Below are 27,187 nucleotides of genomic sequence, written 5' to 3' on the forward strand. Positions count from 1 at the left end.
CCTTACACTCTCAATGCTCAACAATTTCTGATCTCCGTTTCCATCCTAATTACAGTACCCTGCGCCGTGGGAACATATTACGACGAAGAAACGAAACAGTGCTTGTCTTGTCCAGTGGGAAGTTATCAAAGTGAATCGGGACAACTGAAGTGCAGTTCCTGTCCCGTGATAGCCGGACGTCCTAGCGTGACAGTAGGTCCGGGTGCTCGAAGTGCAGCTGATTGCAAGGAGCGATGCCCAGCTGGAAAGTACTACGATGATGTGGCAGGACTCTGTCGAAGCTGTGGCCACGGTTTCTATCAGCCCAATGAGGGTAGTTTCTCCTGCTTGTTATGCGGTCTAGGAAAGACTACCAGAACAGCCGAAGCAGTGTCCCGCGAGGAATGCAGAGACGAGTGCGGCTCTGGACAGCAACTGGCCGTTGAAGGAAAGTGCGAGCCTTGTCCACGCGGAAGTTACCGCACCCAAGGTGTCCAGGCTGCTTGTCAAGCGTGTCCTGTTGGCAGAACGACACCGAACATGGGATCCGCAGCGATCGAAGAGTGCTCTCTTCCTGTCTGTGATCCGGGAACTTATCTAAACGGAACTCTGAACGAATGCATGGACTGCAAGAAGGGTACCTATCAGTCGGAGCCTCAACAGACATTCTGCATACCCTGTCCACCTAATACCAGCACCAAAGGAACATCAGCGGTAAGCATCCTACGTTTTATCCATCCGTTCACAGTTTAAAGCTTCTCACATAGTTCGTGATACTGGTTTTCTTCATCGACACGGGACATACTCCTTGCAAGTTAGACTGATGCCTAGATGTTTTGTGGCAATTAGACCAACAAAGCTGACTGTACCAACCCGTGCGAAACGAGCGACGCCGAGATGCACTGCGACGCGAACGCCTACTGCCTGCTAATACCAGAAACAAGCGATTTCAAGTGCGAGTGCAAGCCAGGGTACAACGGAACCGGTACAGAGTGCACGGATGTCTGTATGGGTTACTGCGACAATGAAGGGGTGTGCTTGAAAGACTCGCGTGGGCAACCATCGTGCAGATGCAGCGGTAGCTTCACTGGTAAACGGTGCACCGAGAAGTCCGAGTTCTTCTATATTACCGGTGGCATAGCAGGTGGTGTTATTCTGATCATCTTCGTTGTCCTGTTGGTGTGGATGATCTGCGTCAGGTCAGTATACCTCAGGTTTGCATCATCGGAAGGTGTATCGTTTCCAAATGTGAAGCAATGAAATTGTTTCCACAGAGCTTCGCGAAAGAAGGAACCCAAGAAGATGCTCACACCAGCGACTGATCAAAACGGTTCGCAAGTGAACTTCTATTATGGCGCACCCACGCCTTACGCCGAGTCAATTGCGCCGTCTCATCACAGCACTTACGCGCATTACTACGACGACGAAGAGGACGGTTGGGAGATGCCCAATTTTTACAACGAGACTTACATGAAAGGTAAGCAATGTAAAATTACTTCCTTTAACCACCATGATATTTCTAGTCGTGTGTTTTTACATTTGTACCACTTCTATACTTATACTATTCTTGAAACATTTAATACCACTTCTTTAACCTCCAAATCTTTAGTTTCCTTCTTCTAAAGATGTAATTCGTTGTTTTATCCTTTTCCATTTCTTGTAACACTTAATTTTTGTCTTCTTCTCGTATCTAGTACAAAATAGCTTTCTTTATTTATCTTTCTTTTTGTCCCCTTCACGTAGTAAGTAATAAAGAAATATTTAAAAAGGAGTGTGTTGTGGCGGACACGTAACGATGTTAAGTTCTACGACGGTCGAGAAGAGATTTAACAAGGCTTTCCTTTGGACTTTTCAGAGAGTCTGCACAATGGTAAAATGAACAGTCTCGCTCGTTCCAACGCCAGTATATATGGTACGAAAGATGATTTGTATGACAGATTGAAGCGTCACGCGTATCCTGGCAAGAAAGGTTCGTAGTTGTTTCGAGTAAAATATCAGAGATTGCTTCTATTTCTTAAAATTTCACTCGCAGTCTGTCTGACACATTTCTCTAGTTTTCATGTCTACTTGACCTTTTTTTCTCTATGAACATAAGTGTCCTGCTTATGGTGTACGATCAACATCGACGATCTTAGCATCGAAAGAATTAATCCTTTCGCTGCTAAGGCCGTATACATACGGCCTCAATAAGTCGACGTTCATTTGTGAAGGACGTATACATACGTCCTCCGCAAGCGACGTTCATTTTGCGACGGATGTATTGACACATCTGTAAATTATATTCGATCTACTATTTTATCTTTTTATTCAGTTGATAGGATGTCGTTGTCGACAGTACATATGACGTAACATTGCCCGAAGCATTCGAATACCGCGAAATATACGAGAATTTCGGCAGCCGTTCGCTGTTCTCCAGCCGCGCAGCGTGAAAACGCAGCGAAAGGGTTAATACGCCCCATCTCAGGGATAAGTTGAATTGGACACCTGGTATATAAAAGAAATGACACCGACAAACATTTTTGCAGACAAAAGCGACAGTGATAGCGAGGGCCAGTGACCGCGAAGAGCAACGACGTTCTACCAGCGTAGAATATAAAATAAACTGTCGACATCCCTGACGCACCAGCAACGGGGAATGTTGCTCCATCGTCGAATCCAATAATTATTTATTATTCCCGAGACGAAGATCGTACCAGTGGCGCGTCTTCGGAGATACGCGGACGTTTGTCGAACTGAACAGAGTCGAACCCGCGAGAATCTCCCCCGGACTTATGCTCGACGAGCACATACAATACGAGACGGCGTGCGTTAATCGACAGTGAAACAATCGAGTCCTGGAACGATGATCCAATCGATCGTTGTTTCGGCACCCGTCGGTCGATCAACGAGAGCCACGGTAAAGAAAAAAGAAAAAAAAAGAAAACGAAAAAGAAAAGAAAGACTACGTGCGAGGTTGTAATTTTTTGTAATTTAATACCACCTAGCCGTTAAGGATTATTCTATTAATTAACTTCTACGATTAACGGTGCGAACGAGAGGAAACTGAGTGTGCATGTATGTTAATACACCTATACATAAGCGAATTTATATTTGTTACTATAGATATGTATCACACGCTGTAAAATAATGTCACGTAGGCGCGCGAGGGCGCAGTGTAACCGACGGAAAAATAGAAAAGAAAAGAAGAAACATCAAGTGTCAAATTTTGAGCCGAGTTTTTGGACGATGAATGTCGCAAATGCATGTGTTCCGATGGATTATTGGTTTGCGAGTGTGGCAAAATTAAATTGACGGCTCGAGGTCACGGAGGAGCTTCCCCCACTATGCCGTCTACCAGACCCCCCACTTTCGTCTCGTTTGATACGCCGTGAGAGTGGAAGCTGTGTCTAACGCGATTTAATGTTAAGGGCGTGACCTTGAGCGATCAATCGAATTTTCGATGCAACTATAGTCAGAATATCAAGGGAAATCAAAATCACCATGAACGATTCGAGAACAACGATAATGTACATTCGACTATGCCTACGACGCTGTTTTCCACTTTGTATTGTAAAAACTTTAACAAACGGTTGTTTTCTTTTTTATTAATAAAATGTATTTCGATAACGCATCGTTCAATGCTGCCTTTCAGCAGATTTGAAACTCTACTTTTTATTCGAAGTAATCGAGTTCTTTAATTTAGATATTTTTGGATCTATTTTTATCGGAATAACTCTGTACATTTTTTCTTCGAATTGAACATCCTTATCGATATTGTAGGTTACGTTCAAAGGTAAGTATTTCTCCGTTTTCTCTACGTGGTTCTCGAAGAATTTATTTAATTGGTATTTAATATCAGACTGGTTTTTATTTTCGTTTGCGTCCGAATCTGGGCAAATGGGATCGTCTTCTTCACTATCCGATTCGTCGGAGCTGATGAAATAATCTGAATCCTTGACATTTTTAGAATCTATCGTAAAAAGTTATATTGTAATTAAAATTATTTCGTGCCTTCGAGTGAAAAAATTATTTGATTTTAAGAATATTTTTTTATGTATGCACCTTCTGCACATCCATTTGTCATTATCTTCAACAGTAACTGTAAAAATTAAACTATTCAATGGTATCATTATTGTTTTTAATAGCAATAATTATTGCATTACCTCAATACGGCCCTTCAAATCCATGTTCTTTATCTATTGTAAACGTTCGTACTTAACTTTAGTCTATTTCTCATTAATTAATTGCCATTTTGTAAAGTAATTATGTGTGTTTTAACTTTCTTTTTGGTTACTACATCAAATGGAAAAAGACATTTTGATAACTGTTTGGTTGATACAATCGTTTGTTTCTATTTATTTTACGAACATTAAATTATAAGAATACAAACTTTAAAAAGTGAATTGATACAACATTTTTAGAAGAATGTTAAAAATAAACCATAATAGAAAATTACTAACTTTAAACTAACTTTCATCATATATTGACCATGGTAAATTATGCTAATTCTATGTGGGATTAGTAAATGGGTGGAATTTTTATGTACATATTTACTGCTTTTATGGAATATTATTTACATTCACGAAAAAAGGAACCTTTTTACATGATACTTAATTTATATTGGCGTATAAGTAACATCAGCCATTAGCTGCATCTATCAATGTTATACGCTCATTTCTTAGCAGAATTGAAGGGCTTAAACAACAACTATGCAATGCAATATTAATGCCAAAACACAATATAGATGTTGCAGGTGTGACACCTCCTGATATAAACTCTGCAGGAACTCAACCATGTAAAATTCTTCGCTATAGACTTCCCAAAACACAATATAAGTCTACGAAATGCCTGAATAAAGCAATCTGTATCTTAAAATCAACTTCTTGGCATACTATTACTCTACCCGTCTTATGGTTAAAATTAAAATAAAATTTTCTATTACATTGTGACTCAGAATATTTTATAAAGTTAAATTCTTAGTTGGGATTGGTGTGGGCTTTTTCGTGTCACATCAGTCAGGCTCAAAAACCCCATTCCAACATGATTGAATCAGGCTGAAGTAAAGTTTACAGCAGCATTTTTACCATTCCTTAAAATTCACAGCCAGATTTACGCAGCTTAAACACACATGTACATATATAACAGATAGTATTATCATTAAAATAACAAGTATTTTGACGTCTATGTATGTTATTTAAATAAATGTTTATTTAGATAAACTTTTATGAGCTTTACTTATGAACACCTATATGCAAACGATCATAGTCAATTAATTGATAATATTTTTTATGCAATTAACAATTGCATTGTGCTGCTACTGGTGATACAATTAATAATTACATACTAAATAATATCAATTGCTTGCTGGGGTCTCACCACATGGAGGTTTGCCACTGCATATGGAACTGCCCTCCTTCTCTAAGTAAATTCTCCTAATAAATGTTTGCAAAGCGATCAAGATTCAATCACTGTTATAATCAAAAAACAAAAGTAATTTGAAAAAGAATCTGTCCAAAAAAGACTATCCATAATAAAATTTACCATACAATATCTATAAGAATGTGCAATTGAACATATGAACCCTACCTATACAAATATTAACTATTCCTACCTAAACAAGCGGTTATTTTTATATAATACTTAATTAAACACTTCAGTGTTTATTTATTTTTTTTAACTCTCTGCCTATTGGTGCCATTAAAGTATATTGAACATATATGTACGTATTCTTATGTATAACCTACATATGAAAAGATAGAAAAAGAATATAAGAAAATACCTTGTACATATTCCCTTTCTGTATTCTTCATTAATCCCGCGATATTTTCCTGCAACATAAACTCAAAAATATTAAACCAAATTCCATGAAATGTTTTCCAAAATCGACAAAGTTGAAGTCACATATTTGTCACACATTTTTTCAGATTAGTTGCTTTCCCCCACTCCTTCGGCTTAAGATTTAGCTTATTTGCCTAGCTACACTGTTGAGAGGTAAACCTCTGTCAAAACGGTTCTCTTTCATTTCCGCATTCCGCTCTCGCTAATTTTTTGCTTGAAGCTTGATTTAAATAAAAAGCGTAAGCTTGTATACACGCCATCTTTGTCTCAAATACGGAGAAAAGCTCATCTATTTATAATTTTAAGAGCGAGCTTGACAGACAAAATCGATGAAAATAAAATACGTAATTCTATTACGAGAAAAAACTCCTTTTTGTTTTCTTATTCCAGATCGACATAAAAAAATATTAAACTTTACGTCATCGACAAGAAAATTCACACAGAACATTTATTACTTCGCGAATACGTCATAAATACAAACATAAGAAGAAATAGAAGTTAGACAAACCAAAACTTATGGTTAGTACACGAGTACCTAGCAAATTTTTAAACTCATTTTTTTCGAAAATAAAGCTTCGTGACAAAATTTTATTCTTTTTCTTTGACTTATTTTTGCCTGTAAAATCAATACCCGGCTATGATTTTTGAGACACCCTGTATGTGTTCGTTCTATGGATATATTTAATTACATTATTAGATATTATATTTAATCTTTCTTGTATTCTTTATAGTAATAAATAACACGTATACTAAAGTATAGTGTACTAAAACATTTTGGATCTACTGTACATATCTTGAGGATTAAACCTCGATGTAGCATGCAAATCATGAGTGATTTGAGCGATGTAAAATTTTAATTTTAGAACCATACGACTGCGATCAAATATTGCAAAGTAGTACATTAAGAAGTGAGAATGTCTTTCATTTATTACTCAAATATTTTTAGAACGAAAGGTTTGATAAAACCATAAATTAATGATATTTATACAGAGATAACTTTTTAGGTTCACTGCTTTTACCGCTTCAGTGATTCAATTGAATATAGTTCCTAGAATCACGATTCTTAAACGAAGAGGTCGCTTCAAAACTACTGTTATTTTACGAGGTCGGTATGTCAGATCGTAGCATGACTCATAAAATGAAACATCAATTTTATATCTATGATTTGTGATTTTAATTGCTAGCAAAATAATCAATTTTCGTCAAATTTAGTTTCAATTTTTATACCCAATAGCGTTATAATTTTATTCTAAACCGAATCGATAACATTGGAAGGTGACTTGCAAGCCTTCGATCCATCTAACACGAAAAAGCATTGCCTATAAGGTCTATCTTATATCTTATCTCTATCACTGAACACATTTCACAATAAAAAGTGTCACATTCTCTAGTAATTATTACTTTCTTGTCCCAATGCCCTTTCTGCGAATGTACATTTCGACGTACAAAGAATTCCACAGTTTACATGCCATCGAAATATTACACCTCTTTTTATAATAATTTTGATCATTTCTTAAATTCCAACTAGAAGTTCGATAGTCTTGATCAATAATTAATTCAAAATCCCAATAAACTTGTTACGTAACAAACTAAAATTTCTCTTGTAAAGTGGGTAATAAACGTAAAAAAAGAAAGTAAAAGAACGATTATCGACTGAGCACGTATCATCACGACTCCACTTTCGTATGTAGTGCGTTAATCTTACACTCCAACGTTTCGCTGCGGCAATTGGTCAAAAGTGACCTCAGAGGTCTCTGATTGGTTGAAAATGACATAAAACGAGCACGAGTAGCGAACAATTTAATGCGCGTGAGTATTCGCCTCGTGACGTGTTTAATCCGGCACTGCCGACGTTCCAGCTCGCATACCGTGAAAAAGGTTCGAAGAGTGACGGCAGTGCGGACGGTTAATACATTGGGTACGGTAGAGAAATCATTATAATAAAAAAGTACAAGTGTGAACAAATAGCCGATCATATTGCACAAAGCAGTTTCTACGTTCCAAGTGGAAGGTACGACAACACGGATTGTTTCAAGGAGGGTGAGTGAATATTCGAATACGGAAGTGTACATTTCTATACCTGTGTGTGGTTCTTTTGACGGCTATAACTAAATAGATTATATAACCATAGATTGAGTTTAATTCCGTCGTTTGTCGAAGTGGCTGGCAATGCTTGAAAATTACACTGCGCAACACAGCATGGATCGATCAAACGTCGCACGCTACAAGCTACATATACATATTTCGTATCGTGCAAATATAGTATTCCAGAAATTTCTGAGTCATTGTATATCTTAAATGCACCACGGCCGCTTTCGATGTATTTCTGCGTAAATTCGTAACGTATGTAAGCCGGTTTGGAAAAATTTTGTTGCGCGCTGTAATGCTGTTCATTACGTAACGAAGTTAGTTAGATAATGAAGTAAAGTTACATTCCACGGCGGGTGCGTGGTTGCTTCGCTAATCGATAAGAAACATTGAAAACTAAAACGGGTGCTCGATAAAACGTGGTTTCTGTGTTTACGAATACGACCGGTTCGAAAGTCAGCGACTAGAGATACGATATTTAATGCGTGTACAGCAATGTCTCTTTGATTAAGAACATATGACACATTTAATCCACGAATCGAAAAGCAATTACTAAAGAAATACAGGTTGTAGATACATCCTATCTCCGTATGCAAATATTTGCTACATATACTGTATGTTTAAAACAAAATTGTAGCAGTTACAATTGTAGAAAGAAACTAACTTTGAATGCCTTTAATTATATTACCGTAATAAAACGTTTTATTTCCATTTTATGTTTCAGATTTATTTAATTTTTTAAACGACCAGTTGTCATGATATGGTATACTTAATATGCATATATAATTCCAAATTTACTATATTTGTCTATATAAATCTTTCTTCTCAATTAATATTTTATTTGCATTGAATTTAGTCTTGACTATAGTCGATAAGGGTCTTAGTGGTATACTTAATGGCATTAATACAATCTCTTTAATGTGAGATATTATCTTTTCTGAGAAATATAAATACTGTTATCATGATTAATTAGCATTTATCTTGTTACTTCAGTAATCAAGCTTGATAGAATGGGATTACTGACATTTTTTACCTGTATGCTTATACAAGAAAGTGATATTTAACTTGATTCAATAAAAATGTAAATTATTACATTATTGTTAGTGTTAAATATATTTATTTTAAATATATAAATATATATATTATTATATATTTATTTTTTTTATTTCAAAAAGTAAAGCTAATTGAAATTATAAAATACATTATGGATATTAACTAATATTTCGCATATCTGAAATCATAATATTTCTTACAGGTATCCAAAATCCCTCCTATTTACGAACGCTCAACGGCCAGCAACATTTCATTTGAGAAGAGAGGCGTGTTTAACGTGAGTATTTCATTAGAAAACTACATCACTTATTGGACCAAGTAGTGATGACAAAATTTTAAAGAGAAAAAGTTACAGGTATCAAAGCCATGCAACCGTCAGCTGCATCTGTCATCTGCTTTTCGTGGCGTGAGATTGGAGCCACCAGTCGGAGAATCTTCAAAAATAGAGACAGTTCCACTATTGTCTCCAACAATGGAGACCGAATTGCTAAAAGAACCATGGGTATTTCCACAATCAAAGTTGACAATAAAAGAAGAGGAGAAAGCAACGCCCTCCTCTTGGGAGGAAAACTTTCAGGATTTAAGTGGTTGGTGCATGGATACGTTCCAGGGTCAATGCGATTTTCACATAGGTGAATCATCTACTTTTAAACTATCAGGTCAGTATAAATATATTTAATTGTTAAATAAGCATACAAGGATTATCTTGATTGTTCTATAATTATATTTTTTAGGTATGAAATACGAGGGTAACAGTGCTTTGGCTTCAGAAGAGGGGGTATTGAAGGATTTAATGAGTGTAGCAGATGAAGAAAAGTGGAGCATAAAAATGAATACTGTTGAGACAACGGAACATACGAACAATAACTGTCACAGCTTACAATCTACATCAAAAGAAGAAACTAGCAAATACGAGGAAAGAGATAGTACTGCAGAATCTAATACATCCAACATGTGGTTAAAACTATCAAAAGGAACGACACCTACCATAACACCTACTCTAAGTACAACTTCATGGAACAAACAGAATAATACAGATGCTAGTATACCATTCCAATCCAGGTGTCAAGTAGGAGACATTGATTTGGATAATGCCTGTCCTACTTCTTTCGACTTAACCGATAATCAACGTGAATCGTGGGACGTGTTACATACAGTTGAAACCATCGGATCGGAGTCATTCGATTTATTGTCTTACCTTTGCGACGTGAGTTCATGTATACATATATAATTAATGCAAGAAATACCTTAGTTAAAGCATTACTTACTTGAAAATCTATTATAAAATAGTCTTTAGAAAACCATGTATGTGTTGCAGGATGAAATGAGTTCTCCAGAAGGCAGTGTTTCAACAGATTCTTCAAATGTATCATTACTCACTAAATCATCCACAACAATTCCACAGTCTTATGAAGAAGTAAAACCACAAAAGAATACAGTACCAACTTCAACTTCATCTTCTGTAGAGACACCCATAATTTCTTCTCGGAGATCTGGAAGAATAAGGACATCTGTTACCAACAAAGTGGAAAAAACTCACAATAGAATAGTGAAACGATCGAAAATGGAAAGAAGACGTGGTATTGAAATTGAAACAGGCGATCGAGTGTTCCCTTCACATTACCGCGAGTCTAGAGAAAAGAACAATGAAGCTTCAAGAAAGTCACGTATGAACAAAAAAGCGAAAGAGTGTGAGATGACAATGAAAGCAATGGAATTGGAAAGAGATAATCGAATACTGAAAATGAAAGTCGAAGAACTTGAGAAACTCGTAATATCAATGCGCAGCGCATTATTAAGATCTGCTTTGAAGAAAGAGTACTAAATGTTTATCATCGTTTTCATTATGCATCAGATATTGCATAAGTTGATTTTATTGTACTTCTCGTCTCTTTCTCTTTTTTAATTGTTATATGTTTTGTAATATGAAAAGGGAAGCATTCAAAGCATTATTTTTTTGTTACTTATACAATTATTATTATTAATGTCAAATTGGTTTTAAATCATACTAGAATGCTTAATTAATCTTGTCTCAATGTATAATTATAAAAAGGAGGTATTGAATTTTGAGTATATATAGAGCAAATCATTTTTCAAAGGAAAGGTGTATTTTTTAAAGTTTTATGTTACTGTTTGTTGTATAATGTTTGCGTTTAAGTTTTTCAAAGAGATTTTATTTACAATACTTTATAATAATATAATAGAATATATTGTTAATGTTATCAAACAAAAAAATATGAGATATATATAAAAACAGAAAGAGGTGGGACAAGTTGTAAAAGTATCCTTTCAAAAGTTTATCAAGAACAAGATTACATAATCACATTTTGTTCAGCCTTGTATTGTACCTGATAAAAAGTATAAATATAGAGGTCCGAACAAGATAAACTATGATTGGTAAGAATATAATTTTTTTACTGGCGTGGGCACAATAGTGGCATGATGTACAATAATCCTCAAATAAAGAATTTGCTTTGAAATTTACCTTGTAGCAGAGAGAATTATTTTTGTAGATATTAATGGCACAAATATAACCTCTATCTGACTTAAATACTAAATAATATATACATCATACTTTGAACAAAAAATGCATTTATCTAAATTTACTAATTCCTATATAAGAATTTATTTACAAACAAATTATAATTCTAATATGACTTACACGTACATTTAGTAGATTATCACAATGACATGTTTACTGTTCAAAACAATGACAGTGAATTTTCAAATTTAGTTTCCAGCATATACACAACAAATTAACTATGTACATGGAAAATAAATATATCCACCTGGAATATTATTTGAAATACATTATCCAAACAAATTACAATTAAATTACCAAATAATAGAAAAATTCAATATTAGACTGTTATATTTCTGTTTTTACTTCAAAATGGTTATAAACTTTCTATATTATTACTTCTAAGTCTCCTAATAATTAGAATTACTTAACATTGAAAACATTTCTTGTAGCAATATAAATAACATCATTATGTATATGTATGTGTAATATTACATTTTTGTTTCTCGTACTCTTATGAAATAATATATTAATTTTACAAAAAGTAATGTAGATTTAACTAAATGTATGTTTTCTATAATGTTTGTACAATGTTTGTAACAATTATGTTTGTAATTCTTATATGCTTCCCAACATAGTCTACTATTGCTCATTATATTTTAAGTTACAAAAATTGAGCTTACTACGTATGTTGAAAGTTTACCTTATGAAATGCATATTATAAAATCGATAAATGTAATGTGGTTATCAATAAATGCAATTGCATCATTTAGAAACTAAATTTACAAATAATTATTTATACAATCCTATTAAAACGAAATGTTGAAATTGCAAAAAATGGGTTTATAAATGTCTGTCATACTTTAAAAATTTCTGAAAGTTTTCACTTTTGAAAAGTTTATAAGCAATGAAACTTGTATTCATGTTAGATACTGGTGATGTTAGAACATACATACAGTTATCTTTATAACCAATTTTTATTACTAGTAGACCAACAAGTACGATTTTAATATTATAAAGTTAGTAAATTTTCAAAAAAGTCCATAAATTTAGAAATTTATTGAAATTCATTATAGGGATATACTTTGCGAACACTACGAGATTTTAATCCAACGCGCTATTTGCCGATATTTTCTCATCACGTTGAAATTTTGCATAGTAAATTCCGTTCTTAACAGTACATAAATTAGGTTAACGAGAAAAATATACTACGAGGATAATTGCACTTATAAATATTCCTGAGAAAGGAAAAGAGAACAATTGACAAATAGTCTACATAATAACAATGTCATCTTGTGAATTATCGATTTAATATTTGTTTACAAAATCCCAACACATACAAACGCTCGTCATTATACGACATACTTCTATAATCAAAATATACACCCAAATTGATGAATATTTGAAAGAAATGGACAATCATAAAATCAGTAATTCAAAGTTAAACTATCTAAAAAATAATAACATCAAACAGAATACCGATACATTAAGAACGACGTGCTGATGTTTTTGTATACCGATACGATATCTTAAAAAAGTTTTCATACCTTTGTTTCTATGTATATCACTCAGGAATAATCGAGAAACGTTTACACGATATACGCCTATATAAAAATCGAAAGATATTTGTTGAAAATTATCGTACAAACTTGTCTTTAAAACCGGCTTGCCGCCATTACTATAGAGCAGAAAAAAAGACGGTTGCGCGCGCAACCTAGTCAGTCCTTTCCATGAGAAGCCGGCACAGTGCGCTGGTAACAGGTGGTCCACGCTGATTGGTCGAACAACGGGAATCGAAAAGGTCCGCTTAAGCAGCACGTGCGGCCGGTCGCGCATTTACGCGGAGGACGTGAACGCGCGCGTATCGTTCCATCTTTTGTTCACGGAAGTTTACTTTACCGATCGAAGGTCAGCAACAAGCTGCTGTCGAGAGCTTACACCGAGAGCTTGCTTCCGCGACACGAAACCTTCCCTATTGGTGGTCCGATACGTTCGTAGGTGCACGGGTGTTGGCTATCGATCCTTACTGTCCCGATTTCCTGCATGTTCATTGGCGCCTCGGTTGCTAACAGTGCGTCGTATGGTACAGTGCGGGCTCCGTTCGATCAGTGGTGTGGCCTTACTGTTACGCTCAAGATATTTGTGCAATTATTCTTGTTCCTAAGGGGTGATTTTTCCCTTCGTCTGTCCAATCGAAAGCGTACACTATCGACTTTCCTCTCTGGTAAGTACCGTCAATGCATAACTCTTTCATTCTCGTTTCTTTTTGAATTTAATGTTATCGTGACATAGCGTACTGCAATCGAGTGCACGTGTACGCGCGTGCATCGAGCAAGTCGGTCACATTGAGCCGGTACTCCGTTCCATCTGGTGCGTTTCGATTGCATCGGATGGATTTATTATCGCGCGGGAGGGACGACCCTCTTCGCGAGTCATGTAGAAACAATCCATAGCGATGTTCGTTGACGGCATTTTTACGAAATTCATTTATACATAAAAGCATAAGGGTGGACCATTTGTCACACCTTATGCAAGCCCATTTGTAATTACGTTTTTATATAATATATTAATATCTATGTTTGGAATTGTCATATTTTCGTTGTATCGTTGGAGTATTATTCGAGCATTTTGCAAGAATAGTTTTCGTATTGTCAATGTTGTGACAGAAATATTTTCCACACTGAGTCACGTTGTACCGCCTAGGTTCTTAACGCGAATGTGAAACTAACCGTTGATGATGATACCGGCTGTGTTATGTAGAGGACAAATGTGGGTAGGGGAGCGTATTGCATTCAAGTTTGGAACGTTGTTTCGCAGTTAAGGGCGGTTCATGCGACCGGAATTGCGCCGAGACAGATAAACACTCTTGTTGATAAGGTAGAATATTTAAACTATTATCTGGAATTGTGCACGTTGTTCAGTTTTTCAAATACAGTTGAACATACTCAGAATAATTTCAATGATTCTATACACACGTGATATAAATATTTGCGCAACGCTAGTTATAGAAAGTAATAGCTTTTTTAACAAAATTGATCATTTATATTTTTAAATTGAAGACCAATATTCTATAATCAATATTTGGAATTTTTAAGATAAGTAGAGATCATGTCCTTGTGGTATTATGTATCAGTAGTTTGTATAGAGTGACCCACGATGAGAGTTGCAATCGAACAGATAATTCAATGTACAAAATTAAATTGAAAACGTAGATTGTATAATTTTGCTTGTAAGGACTTTATTTTCGAAAATATTGCCAAGATTCAATACAATGGATGTACAGGTGTCAATTTTGCACGTTCACAAGACGCAAATGTGATCATTTATAATCAAGAACATTATTAATTGAGCACGCTTTGTACGTACACACGATAGAAGCGTTTCAAGCAATTCGTGAGGTTAGATTTCAAATTTAGCGCGCGGATGCCGTAATCATTTTTAGAATTCATTTTCTCGAAATTGAAGTCCCATACGAAAAAAGTTTTCGATTCATTTTTTTTGCGCATGGATTTGATGACATATTTAAAATATATCGATGTATTAAAAAATTTACAAAAATACTCTCACCGATAAGTTTTTCTTCTATTTTTTTTTCTCTCGAAGATTATTAAACAGTTAGAACTTCGAAATGGAAAAATAAATTATTTTTTCAATCGATCACGACGACTATCGTTGTTCTAATATTTATTTTAATATGTAGTTTGCGAAACGTCAATTTTTATCAATATCCATAAGATCGTTGAGTTTTCGATTTTCAACCGGATTGCGTTCACCGCTAATTAACAATTCATCAACGTGTCTGTTCATTAATTTTGTTTAATCGAACGTTAATTTGATATTGTTCGCTGGTAATCCTCTCGCATGTAAACATTGCTCCAAGGTCGAAAATGAACTCGCAGAACAAGATTTTTACGAATGTAATCTAACAAACGAGATATCGAGACTTTCCTGATAGGCGTTCTGCTCGAGCTCTCTTTTGGGCGTCGTCTTCGCAATTTTTTTTTATCGAACAACGTACAAATTTTTTCTCCTCGAATCACCGCCGCGCGAGATTTTTTTTACAAACTTTGACGATTTGGATTTCAATTCCGTTCTTAGACAAGTGAATTATCAATAAAATTATTTTGCAACAATTTTGAAAGAAACGATGCCTTCGAGTACTCAAACGAGTGAATGATCGGTAAAAATTATTTTGTAACCATTTTGAAAGAAACGACCGTTGAAAAATGTTAACCATTTATTTATAGTCGTAGAAATAATTCAACCACCTCGTAACCCGTAGATTCATTTTATATTTCATTTCCACGATCACGACGATAATCACCTTGTATTTACATTTACTTACGATCGCACGAATGTGCAAAAAAAAAAGAAAAAATGTTACTATTCCTTATCTTAATCAAACGATCACCGAACGATGACTTTCATTACGTACGGGACACGTGCGTGGCTATACCGATCGTTACGATTATCGATGTTCGGTTTCGCTTCGAAATCGTACAAGGGACGATATTTTCTCGCGTTCAATTTTCCTCGAGATACCGGTTTCCGATTCATACCGACGATCAAGAATCTTCAGCCGAGCGAAAGGTCGGCCGCGCGAAAGGCGTTCGCGTTAATTTGCATGAAAGTGAGGAGCGACGAAAAATCGCGCGAGAGCGCTCGAAACCTCTCTCTGGAACAACATTTCGACGCAGATATTTTCAGGAAGAGAAACACGCTCGACTGATACCCGCAGCTGCTGATAATTCGACAGAATTGGGCAAACACCGAGTGCAAATAGACGGTTTGCCGTAACGAGCCCCTGAAGCTCTTTGCAAATTTTATTATTTCGTAAATTGAGTTCCTCTTGGATCAACCTTGCTCGGTTTCTCGCTGCGTAAAACACACACGTAGCTCGACTGTATTCTTAGCTCGATTGTATTCTTCTTCTTTTTTTTTTTTCAATTTTCATTTCAAAGTATTCGATTTTTCTTTCTTTTCACTCCGAGCGGTGCACGTTACAGCGTCCAGATACGAATAACGCGGAAACGAAGCGCGCGGTTAATTCGAATCGCGAAAAATGAATCGAAAACGTAAAGCGAATTTTGTGCGCGCGACTCCTCGTTTTCGAGATAATCGAGTTTCAAAGTACTGGGAACGTGGCCGCGCAACGATGAATCGAAAACGAAACATCGTACGGACGAGCTTCGTTAACATCGTCCCGATTTATTTTCACACGGGGATCGATCGGTGCGGGGCACCCGGTACATGCCCGATAGCGTACTTAACCCATAGAGACAGGTCCATTGATCTCGTTACAGCGCGCGCGGCGCCCTGCAATGCAGTCGTGCATCGTGCTGCAATGTGGAACAACAGAAGGTATTAAATGCCAAACCGTGCGCGCGCGTAACGCGACGCAATTTACATTCGGCTATTAGTCCGCGATGTTTGTAGCCGTGCACGATCACCAGACTCGCACGTGCGTCCGTCAATGTCCCAGACGGAAATGTGTCGTCGAGTCTCGATGTGTTATTCTTAGTAAAATAAATCGATGCGCGGAACTCTCGCGCGAAATTATCTGTCAACGGGGACGTGTCTCCAAGATTAGTTATCGCGTTCGTTTGCTCGGTATCAAGCCGGTGGCGAGCGTTCGGTTATGCCAACGGTTCCACGAAACTCCCTTAAAGCTTCGCCGGTTGAAAGATTCGCTCTGGGGGAAGACCAAGAGGCGACTTTTAACACTGGAGCTACCAACGAGATCGATTTCGTCTGTCTCGAATATTTTTTTTGTTTTTTTTAAGTTACTCGATTATCAACGATCATCGAGGTAGACTACTAATGGTACTGGTAAATTAATTTGCCCTTGCCCCATGTAATATCGAAGATACGTATTTATGTGATCCGGTATAAATAAGAATACTTTCACCGTCGATGGTTTTAGTGTTAACGGAAGTATCGATGCATCGAAAGTTTCCATATCGTTCTTCCGTTCCAAATTTTTCAGCCCACTATTATTGTCGTTGAGTAGAATTAAATTGTCAATTTCGTAGTTAATTGTCCAACTTTCTCTACACACAGCCACTCTTAAATCTTCAATACTCGTAGCTTTGATATCTTTTTTGTGTCTTGCGCTATTTCTTTTTACTGTCATTGGAATTATTTGCAATTTTTTTCTTCAATTCTCACTTCTCTGTGACATTACAGGGTAAGCTTAATAGCACAATTTTAATATTCTTTTTGTATCTTGCAATATTTCTTTTTAATCTTATTGTAATTATTTGCAATTTTTTGTTTCAATTTTCACCTCTCTGTAACATTACAGGGTAAGCTTAACAGCACAATTTTAATATTCTTTTTCTATCTTGCAATATTTCTTTTTAATCTTATTGTAATTATTTGCAATTTTTTGTTTCAATTTTCACCTCTCTGTAACATTACAGGGTAAGCTTAATAGCACAACTTTAATATTCTTCTTGTATCTTGCACTATTTCTTTTTACTGTTATTGTAATTATTTTCAATTTTTTTTCAATTTTCACCTCTCTGTAACATTACAGAGTAAGCTTAACAGCACAATTTTAATATTCTTTTTGTATCTTGCAATATTTCTTTTTAATCTTATTGTAATTATTTGCAATTTTTTGTTTCAATTTTCACCTCTCTGTAACATTACAGGGTAAGCTTAATAGCACAACTTTGATATTCTTTTTGTATCTTGCACTATTTCTTTTTAATCTTATTGTAATTATTTGCAATTTTTTGTTTCAATTTTCACCTCTCTGTAACATTACAGGGTAAGCTTAATAGCACAACTTTGATATTCTTTTTGTATCTTGCACTATTTCTTTTTAATCTTATTGTAATTATTTGCAATTTTTTGTTTCAATTTTCACCTCTCTGTAACATTACAGGGTAAGCTTAATAGCACAACTTTGATATTCTTTTTGTATCTTGCACTATTTCTTTTTACTGTTATTGTAATTATTTTCAATTTTCACCTCTCTGTAACATTACAGGGTAAGCTTAATAGCACAACTTTGATATTCTTTTTGTATCTTGCACTATTTCTTTTTACCGTTATTGTAATTATTTTCAGTTTTTTTTTCAATTTTCACCTCTCTGTAACATTACAGAGTAAGTTTAATAGTACAACTTTGATATTCTTTTTGTATCTTGCACTATTTCTTTTTACCGTTATTGTAATTATTTTCAGTTTTCTTTCAATTTTCAACTCTCTGTAATATTACAGGGTAGACGAGCCCGACATTTTACACCATTCTGTATATTATTATTGAAGTTCCAGTCGCATTGGTCCGCAGACAAAATTCACACTCGGTCGTGAATTCAAATTCTAGCATCTAGCTTCTAGCATCTCCTTAACCACGAGCAAGCAGGAGAAATTGTAGGTCCGGTCACATGGGTTCGCTGCGTTCCAGTCACATCGGTCCGCTGGGAAACTTTGTTTCGTTCTTGAATGCAACGTTATGTTTGATATATTTTTTTCAGATTATGTACAAATGTTCTAGACCGTACGAATCTTCAAGAGAAATAGATTTTTAACAGAAACTTTTGTTACATCATATGGAACAATACACAAGTTCGATAAAGTCTTTCGTTTGTGCTTAGAAAAAATTCGAACGATTTCTCGAAACGAAATTAATAAATGTGCTTAAAAAATTTGAAAGTGACGTGTACGATAGTTTTCTCCAAGACAAATTCAAGAAATAATTCAATTCCTGGAACTTGACCGTAACACTTAACTAACTTGTTCGCACGTTTATGTGAATTAACATCGTGGGCATAGTGTTGTCGAGTGAGTTCACTGGTCCAATTTTTATATCGAAACTTTTTCTCCAACAGTCGATAGTTTTCGTTCAAAATGAACGAACGGGTAACATTAGAACCAACGATATTATCTGTAACAAACTTACGTACGTATCTTGAAAGTTAAACGAGGAAAGGGAAAATTAACGTACGAGTATCGTTAGTTATCTATTTTCGATAATTGTCCACGAACATTGTAGGCAAAGACACCGTTAATAATCGTGTACCATTGGTCGTCTATTTTCGACAACTGTCCACGAACATTGTAGGCAAATACACCGTTAATAATTGTGTACCATACGTACCATAATTGAGTACGTACATTTTCGACAATTGTCCACGAATATCGCAGACGAGGACACCGTTAATAATCGAACCATCTTGAAAAGAAATTTCAAACGTGTCGACTCGAACCCCCTTGGTGGTTCTAGTTTCAAGTGTTAATTTCTCTGTAGTTTTTGCCCTAAAAAACAACTGGTTCCAGAACGTATCCGTGGCCGACAATGGATACCCGAGGAGAGATCGCGTCCGCGTTCTTCTGATCGTTTTCGTCCTTCCATGGGCAGACATTGCGATCCATCGACCGGCAGCAGAACCACTAGGAAAGACCGAGGAAGACTATCATGGAATTCTACGACGTGGGAACCAGCGACCTTAGGGAATTGTGGGAGTCTTACCTATCCGAATCGGTGAGTACGAAGCTTCTGTTCGTCCCTCGTTCTTCACGAATAATCCCGGACATACACCGTTTCTCTCGCGCGTTCTTCATTCCCGGCGAGAAAGTGCTTGTTTTCGATCGCCCGACGAAAGGAAACGACGCTCTCCGGTGTTGGAAAAATCGTCAGCAACGGAACCGTGTCTTTCGGTGTCTCTCTGTTCTCCCCGAATTCGCGATTCCATCCTCGGGAATTTTCCACTTTGCCAATTTTATTTGATTTTTTTTTCAAGTAAAATGGTAAAGTAATTTAAAAATTATAGAAAGAAATTGTTTCTTGAGTATCTCTACGTTGGTGCAATTATTACACGAATTGAACAATCGGTGGCTGAAAGTGCAGGGCTACCAGATGAACTCATAAGATAACTTCGCTCGAAAGCGAGGTAGGTAGAGATTTTGATCTCAACTATGGCCGAGGGAGTCGATGGGACTCTCACTGGGTAAATATAAACAGTGGGGGGGGGGGGGGGGGGGAGGAGACGACTCTGTGACTCGAATCCGAGGAAAAAGTTGTCGCTTGAGAGTAACACTGATGGGAGATATTGACTGAATTACAGGTAGAAGGATCTTTGGTATCGTCACGGATGTACGTAAATTAAACGTTTTTCGAGCGTGTCGTTATCTTAAGAAATAAATATGTAATTTTAATCGAGGAAAAATTTGTAAGAGGAATATATAATTTGAGGTATAAACACGTATGTATTTAATTATATTAACGATTCTCGTGCTTGGGTAACTATTTATTTGATTGAAATTTTCATTTAACCACGTGATAAATATGGCAAAATCGTACGATGATAATTTTTTGAACTTTTCAAAGTGTTGCTTCTCAATTACATTTTTCTTTGAAAAAATCAGCATTCGATCTCGAATTTATTTCCATTGATTTCACTGTATTTTATTTGAAATTCTTGTCGAAAATTCAATCATTTAATACTACACGAATATGTACACTGATTCGCGAACTCGAGTTGAGGAATTTTAGACGGAACTTTCTAAGTCACAAAAGATTAAGAATATTAAAACAAGCATAATTCAAACATATTTAACGTTTATAAAAATTAATATATTAATGTGGAGAGAACGTTCAATGAATATTCTCAAACATGCTTGTTTCGACTACGAAACAATTATTCCACAACAAATTAAAATTCAATGGATTTTATTTCGAATTACGGTAAAAAATATATTTTATTATTTCGAGTATCGATTAAGGAACAATAGTTAAGACGACACATCGAGTTGTAGAAAATTACGTTACTTCACGGGGCGGATTAGATAAGAGAAACTGATATTTTTATCATACAAAACTGATTCCTAAGAGAGATTCCAGTTACCTAAGATTTCGTTCAGTGGAATTTCGAAAAATGTTGTATCGTACAAGCTTACCGTAAACGTTTTACAAGATTCATTCGCCTACTATTAAATATACGATACTAATTTTCAAAGTGCTTTGTTGTTATATAAAAAATTAAAACCAAACAAATTTAGTCAATTTTTTATGAATTCGTTTAAAAAAAAAAAAATAGAAACAAATATTTTACAGTTAAGTATCGCTTTCATTGGCAAGTACCTCCTGTCGTTTATTTCTATTTATTATTTTTTTTATCGATCTATGTAACAGAGCTAAGAAAATCGAAAAATAATCATTAGTGCACGAACAATTTTATTTAACATTGAGATAAGGAAAATACAACTAGCTAATTATTGTTCGACTTGGAATACTATTTACGTTAAATTCTTTTCTCAATTTTGAATTCAGTTGATCGTTAACATTTAGCGACACGTTCCCTAAAATGGTATTTCGAAACGGTACCAAAGTAAATTTTCATATCACGGGAACTTTTGTGTAGTCTTTGATAAAAATTCGTTCTGCGTGTCCTATAATTTCGTAATCCGTTAATTAAATATCGTATTATTTACCTCGCACAAAGATGACGTAATTATAGTGGAAAATTTGCTACCATTATTTTGAGAAACAGACTCGTGGGTTACCTGCTGCCAGCACGGGGCTCTGTTCCATTACGGTTCAGTTACGCTTCACAAACATAACTAAACGAATATTCTTGAAGCCTGTACCAAGTACTTATTCATCTGTTGCAATACCGTTCAACGAGAGAAGTTTAGCGTTTGAACGCAAAGGCTGCCCGTATTAGCGTCAGTTTATTCACCTGTATAAACAAGTTGTCGTCTACAAGAGGCCTATATTGGTATCTCTTAACGACCAAGGAAGTACGTATATTGTAGTACAAGGTTTGCATTCAATTACAATTTCTTGCGTAATTATCACATTCATAAGTGTTGGTGTTTATAGTCAACGGCAAATGAAACACAAATATTGTACTACAACTTTGATTATCGGGCCCAATTTCTTGGTTAATTAACACGTTAATAAACGTCGTTTAATATTATTTTAATCGACGACAAAGAAAATAAAAATATTATTAGTATTCGGTTTATTATCAATATAAATCCACTTATTTATACACACAGATAACATTAAAAAGATTATCATCTTGAAAATGGAATAGCGGCTTACACTTTAGACGATGATTGGGAAAGAAATTTTTATATCGATTGTTATGTTTCGATGTTGTTTTTCCAAGTCATGCTGTTCAACTCGTGCTAGACGAAAGCCATTCTTATTTAATTGGATCGAATTAACCCTCAAATGGCATTATGGGGTCTTTTATATTACCAATGTTCCCATTACATTTGGTGCAGTTGGCTCCTGCTTCTGTTTTTCCTAGAATTAATTAATTCTACATGAAAAATACTAAAGTAATTCAACGTACAAATAATAACACACACGACAGGGAAATTGATGAGGTTTCAATTGATTTACTTAATACTTTGTCTTATTTACGGTCCTGTCATTGTTAGTCATTGTATCATTGAGGTAATTTTTTAATCTTACACATTATTTAAAACATGCGTGAAATAAAAATAAACACTTTAATCCAATAATATGGGTAATTGCATATTTTTACTCACGGGTCGAAATGTTAAATAACAAACTGATATTTCGAGGCCGTATTATTTGTCTCTACTTGTTTGTATAAGTAGAGTAGACACTGTTTAATATTTACGAAAACATTTTTTTCATTCGACAGAAATTTGCAAATAAAGATTAATTTTTGTTCAATATTTCGAGTCGCTGCAAACTTTCCACGAAGTGAAATCTAAATGCTTTTACAATTTAGATGTAAACACTTTTACAAATCAGAAACAGAAGGTATATGTGCAGAGAAACAATGACTCTGCAATCATTACTGAATTAACGTTTGAAAATACGCGTTCATTTACTCGCCTTATTTATTCTCGTTTATTTGGTTGCGTCATTAATATCGTATTTACGGTCATATTAGTCACTCGCCGCTTTTAGTTTCCTCCCCCTAAGTCTATAATCGCTTTACCGTTTACTAATTACTATTTAGCGACTCCGACGGTGTTCTATCTTATCGAATATTCATCGTATAATTTCCTTGCCTCTTGACCCGTCATTCCTTTTTACGGTCATTCTTAACGACAGTGTCTTTTCGAGCACAAAATGAGCACACACTGTAATTGCAAGACCAATTTTTATTCATAGCCTACTACCATGAGGGATACCTTCCTTACTGGGTCATGGAGTATTTAAATTTCTATCATAAAATGAACTTGGAGACAAAAATAAGAAATTGATTGCTAATAAAGTAAATTGAATTCCGCACTTTCAATTTTGGCTTCTGATATGGAAAGTATAATTTATATATATATATATATATATATAATAATTTATATATATGTAAACTATTATATATTATACAATTATTTATAATTATCTAAGTTTTACATACCATATTTTATTCTATAATTTTCTTTTTGTAGTGTGAAATTTATTTCACTAATCTCTAAGCAGTAAAGTAATTAATTTTGGGAAATAATTATACAAGAGAGAGAAAAATTCCCAATGGTAAAAGTAGGAATGTTGAGTGTATCCAAAAAATGTATAACGTCAACGAAAATCCATGCCCTTAGTCAAATATAATAAATCGAATAAAATTAACTCTTCTGATTTAATGTAAAAAGAAACATTAACAATGTAAGTTAATTGTGAGTCGAGCAGTGAAAATGCTTATAAATAAGAAAAATACTTTATCCACCGTCTAAAAATAAATTAAAGGTGCACCTGATTTGATATATTTTAAGTTTTCGAAGGAAATACATCGAGATGAAGCTTTAAAAATACGTAATGAATATGACATTAACAGTTATGTCAAATAAAAACGAACTCCTCCATTATTCCATTATTCGTGAGCATTTCATCATCTGTGTCGCTTAATCTTCAGCAGACATCATCAGTTACGCGGATGAGATGCAATTGAGTGATACGATGAATAAGAGAAACAATGCTCTTCGATTATTCAAAGAATTATGTAACGAAAAAACGGTATATATTTAAAAATGAAACGATGCGCAGTTATTGCATCGCATATGTACATATAAAACGTTATACGAATTGTATTCGAGAACGATCTACAACTTCTTCACCAGTCAATAACACGATTAAAAAGTTAGTAGAAGAACACATGAATTTAAATCGTTCAATAAAATATATCTTTAGACTGTGAGTATAGAGTGTATCCTTTTCTGTAAAGTGGCTTCAATTTTAAACTATTGCATAGATGTTATATGTCTCAATAATTACAAAATAAGTAATCCAAATAAGATATTTGGGAAATTTTAATTTATCGCTCATTTTGTATTCCACTAATTTAAATTATAACAATACAGAATTAAAAAAAAAAAGTATGAAACAAATATTTACTTAGATCGCCTTCGTAATCATCTATACACTTTAATGACGTATTACCTATAACTTTTGCTACACGCAGTATTTATACAATAGTTTAAACTTCCCACCAGTTTGCACTTGAGCAGAAGAAAATACACTCTATACTCACGACGCGATAAACATGTTTTTAATCGAACGATTAAAATTTTTGATCGATAAAATGTCCACCAACAAATTTTGAAAGTTTCACTACCTAAGACTCAATAGTTTAGAGTATTTTATAGATTATAATCTTCGAGTTTAATTAATATTCAATTGACCACTCATATAACATACTTTGGACGTGTTCACACATGGCTAATATTTGCGAGCAATTCATATTCGACTTTCCAAGCATACAAATCTCCTCATGGTAGAAACTGAAAGGCCAATCTGTGCCTCTGTAGATCTAGCTGGATGGCTCGTCATATTTGGGGGAGGGGGTCAATCCCCTTTTACTCAATTACGTCATCTCTCGGACTGTATTGTAGAGGCGAGTAAGTACGCTTTCCAGTGAGCGAAGTCGTTAAACTTAACGGTGGTTGCCGGAGGAAAAGTTTGCCGGGGATCGTTGTTCCGTGAACACGCAGACCCCGCGTAGGATTAGGGACTACAATGGCGGCTACGAATGCGGAGTCAGTCTCTAGCCTAGACTCCTTTGTATCGTGCACACTATCGCTGGCGAGTAATCTTTACCCATTCAGACTTTATTTCTTCTCTGAAATATTTAACGAGTTTTAAGAAAACATTAACGGAATGTACAGTTCATAAATTGTTCATTAGTCAGTTCGTACACGATATCCTATACGCGTGTAGATTGAAAATAGTTACAGTAGAGTTTTTATTATCCAAACAGTGTCATATTTGATACGAAAATAAATATTCTACGTATACATCGGTTTATATAAATAATAGTAATAATAATGTAGTTATAACGGCGTTTTAACCACGCACACACATGTTCTAGTTATATTTTATGTTCACATATATAAAGATGTAATGAAGATGTTTAACAAAATCAATATCAACAACAAAATGATGTTCAATAATAATAATAAAGATATTTAATAATATTAATAATAATAATAATAATACGTATACATTGGTTTATATAAATAATAATAATAGTAATAATAATATAATATAATTATAACGGCATTTTAACCACGCACATACATGTTCTAGTTATATTTTATGTTCACATATATAAAGATGTAATGAAGATGTTTAACAAAATCAATAATAACAACAAAATGATGTTCAATAATAATATTAAAGATGTTTAATAATATTAATAATAATAATAATAATAATAACACGGTTTTATTGTACCAGAGTTGTGTACAATATGAGATGGAGAATTGAATAAAACGAAAATAATATGTAGAAGGGAAGAAACATTTACAATGCAATGGTGAGGTACAGTTGTTAAGCTGACCTCAAAAACACATTCAAGTGTGCAACTGGTATCACCAATTTGCGGTAACAGGTGTTGCTGCTTCCCCACTAAATCTAAATGGTGTCTTCTGTTACTCAACGTGTTGCACCTTGAAAAATTAAATTCTTGACTGAATAAGAAAGACGTTTCCCAAGGAGTAGTAATTTCCGCCATCAGGTGACAATGTTTACCCCAAATTAAAATTGACAGAATCATACCCGCTAATGTATACTTTTATGAAAATGAAAAATTGTCATTACATTTTCACGAGAGTATTATCAATAAACTGGTGAGGTTTCCCGATGAAAATAAATCCAATTTAATTTGGATTATATTTATTATAGGTAGTTGAAAATTTTTGAGAATTCTCCAAATGAGATTGCGTTTATACACGTTTGTATCGAGAAAATATAGCCAATTCATTGATTATATATTAATCAGTGAATAATAAATTCATTGAAAAAAATAATGAATTCTGCATTAGCAACACACCATTTAATATCACTTTGGAATTGCAGCTACCGAGCACATGTAATGCGAGACGCGCTCGTTGTTGCTCTATCTCGCTCACTCTCGTGCACGCAAGGGTGGATCTTAGCTTTGGATAAAAGTCGCTACCCGGCTTGCAGCGAAGTGGCGGTTCTAATTTTGTCACTTGAAAATAGAAATTATTATTTAATACAAGATGTTTCCACAAAATTACAATTATAGCGTAGAGGTCAATTAACTCTTCAATTTTGAAAAAAATTGTACAGCTATTTAATAAGTGCGATATAAGTAATAGAATGGACAGTTCGAAAGGAGTAATAAACCCTTGAAAGATATAATAACAGAATTTTTATATGAAATTTTAGTTTTAAAGTGTCAATATTCAAAATAAGATTATTTATATACAGATCTGTCTACATATCTCAGGATTCGAAACGAATCAATTTCAATGCTATAGACCCACTGA

General features: G+C 34.7%; 4 protein-coding genes across 9 annotated transcripts in view; 3 read left to right on the forward strand and 1 right to left on the reverse strand.

Moving 5' to 3' along the window:
- Uif (sushi, von Willebrand factor type A, EGF and pentraxin domain-containing protein uif) overlaps positions 1-3,614 on the forward strand; it is a 51,443-nt gene extending 47,829 nt beyond the window's left edge. For 2 of the 4 annotated variants that reach the window (XM_076314185.1, XM_076314371.1), the window contains 5 exons: positions 56-693; positions 829-1,178; positions 1,254-1,456; positions 1,835-1,948; positions 2,505-3,614. In XM_076314185.1, the coding sequence (XP_076170300.1) occupies positions 56-693; positions 829-1,178; positions 1,254-1,456; positions 1,835-1,948; positions 2,505-2,536 (1,337 nt within the window). In that variant the 3' untranslated portion in view covers positions 2,537-3,614. The other 2 variants (XM_076314106.1, XM_076314276.1) reach the window with 1 other exon arrangement.
- On the reverse strand, positions 3,366-6,094 carry LOC143146808 (uncharacterized). The gene is made up of 4 exons (XM_076311464.1): positions 5,738-6,094; positions 4,021-4,057; positions 3,628-3,928; positions 3,366-3,555 (listed from the first exon to the last, which is right to left on the reverse strand). The coding sequence occupies exons 1-4, from the start codon at positions 5,744-5,746 to the stop codon at positions 3,366-3,368; spliced, it is 537 nt and encodes a 178-aa protein (XP_076167579.1). The 5' UTR covers positions 5,747-6,094.
- A 1,523-nt stretch (positions 6,095-7,617) lies between these two features.
- LOC143148273 (uncharacterized) lies at positions 7,618-11,421 on the forward strand. Of its 3 annotated transcripts, XM_076314501.1 has the most exons (6): positions 7,618-7,807; positions 8,609-8,647; positions 9,140-9,214; positions 9,293-9,596; positions 9,672-10,144; positions 10,256-11,421. In XM_076314501.1, the coding sequence occupies exons 2-6, from the start codon at positions 8,645-8,647 to the stop codon at positions 10,760-10,762; spliced, it is 1,362 nt and encodes a 453-aa protein (XP_076170616.1). In that variant the 5' UTR covers positions 7,618-7,807; positions 8,609-8,644; the 3' UTR covers positions 10,763-11,421. The 3 variants fall into 3 exon arrangements, with proteins under 3 accessions (XP_076170616.1, XP_076170704.1, XP_076170784.1); XM_076314589.1 differs by lacking the exon at positions 8,609-8,647 and having other exon boundaries at positions 7,618-7,836; XM_076314669.1 differs by lacking the exon at positions 8,609-8,647.
- Positions 11,422-13,308: 1,887 nt separating this feature from the next.
- Creba (Cyclic-AMP response element binding protein A) overlaps positions 13,309-27,187 on the forward strand; it is a 41,544-nt gene continuing 27,665 nt past the window's right edge. The window contains exons 1-2 of the mRNA XM_076308009.1: positions 13,309-13,682; positions 19,748-19,952. Of these exons, the coding sequence (XP_076164124.1) occupies positions 19,887-19,952 (66 nt within the window). The 5' untranslated portion in view covers positions 13,309-13,682; positions 19,748-19,886. The remainder of the gene's footprint in view (positions 13,683-19,747; positions 19,953-27,187) is intronic.

Source organism: Ptiloglossa arizonensis, chromosome 1 (assembly GCF_051014685.1).
Source record: "Ptiloglossa arizonensis isolate GNS036 chromosome 1, iyPtiAriz1_principal, whole genome shotgun sequence".
Lineage (NCBI taxonomy): Eukaryota > Metazoa > Arthropoda > Insecta > Hymenoptera > Colletidae > Ptiloglossa > Ptiloglossa arizonensis.

Coding starts and splice junctions, on each gene's coding strand:
- LOC143146808 (XM_076311464.1), bottom strand. Junction 3,929..4,020: donor GACAAATGGATGTGCAGAAG/GTGCATACATAA, acceptor TTTTTACGATAG/ATTCTAAAAATGTCAAGGAT. Junction 3,556..3,627: donor TCGATTACTTCGAATAAAAA/GTAGAGTTTCAA, acceptor TTAATAAAAAAG/AAAACAACCGTTTGTTAAAG.
- LOC143148273 (XM_076314501.1), top strand. Junction 9,215..9,292: donor AGAAGAGAGGCGTGTTTAAC/GTGAGTATTTCA, acceptor AAAAAGTTACAG/GTATCAAAGCCATGCAACCG. Junction 10,145..10,255: donor TATTGTCTTACCTTTGCGAC/GTGAGTTCATGT, acceptor TATGTGTTGCAG/GATGAAATGAGTTCTCCAGA.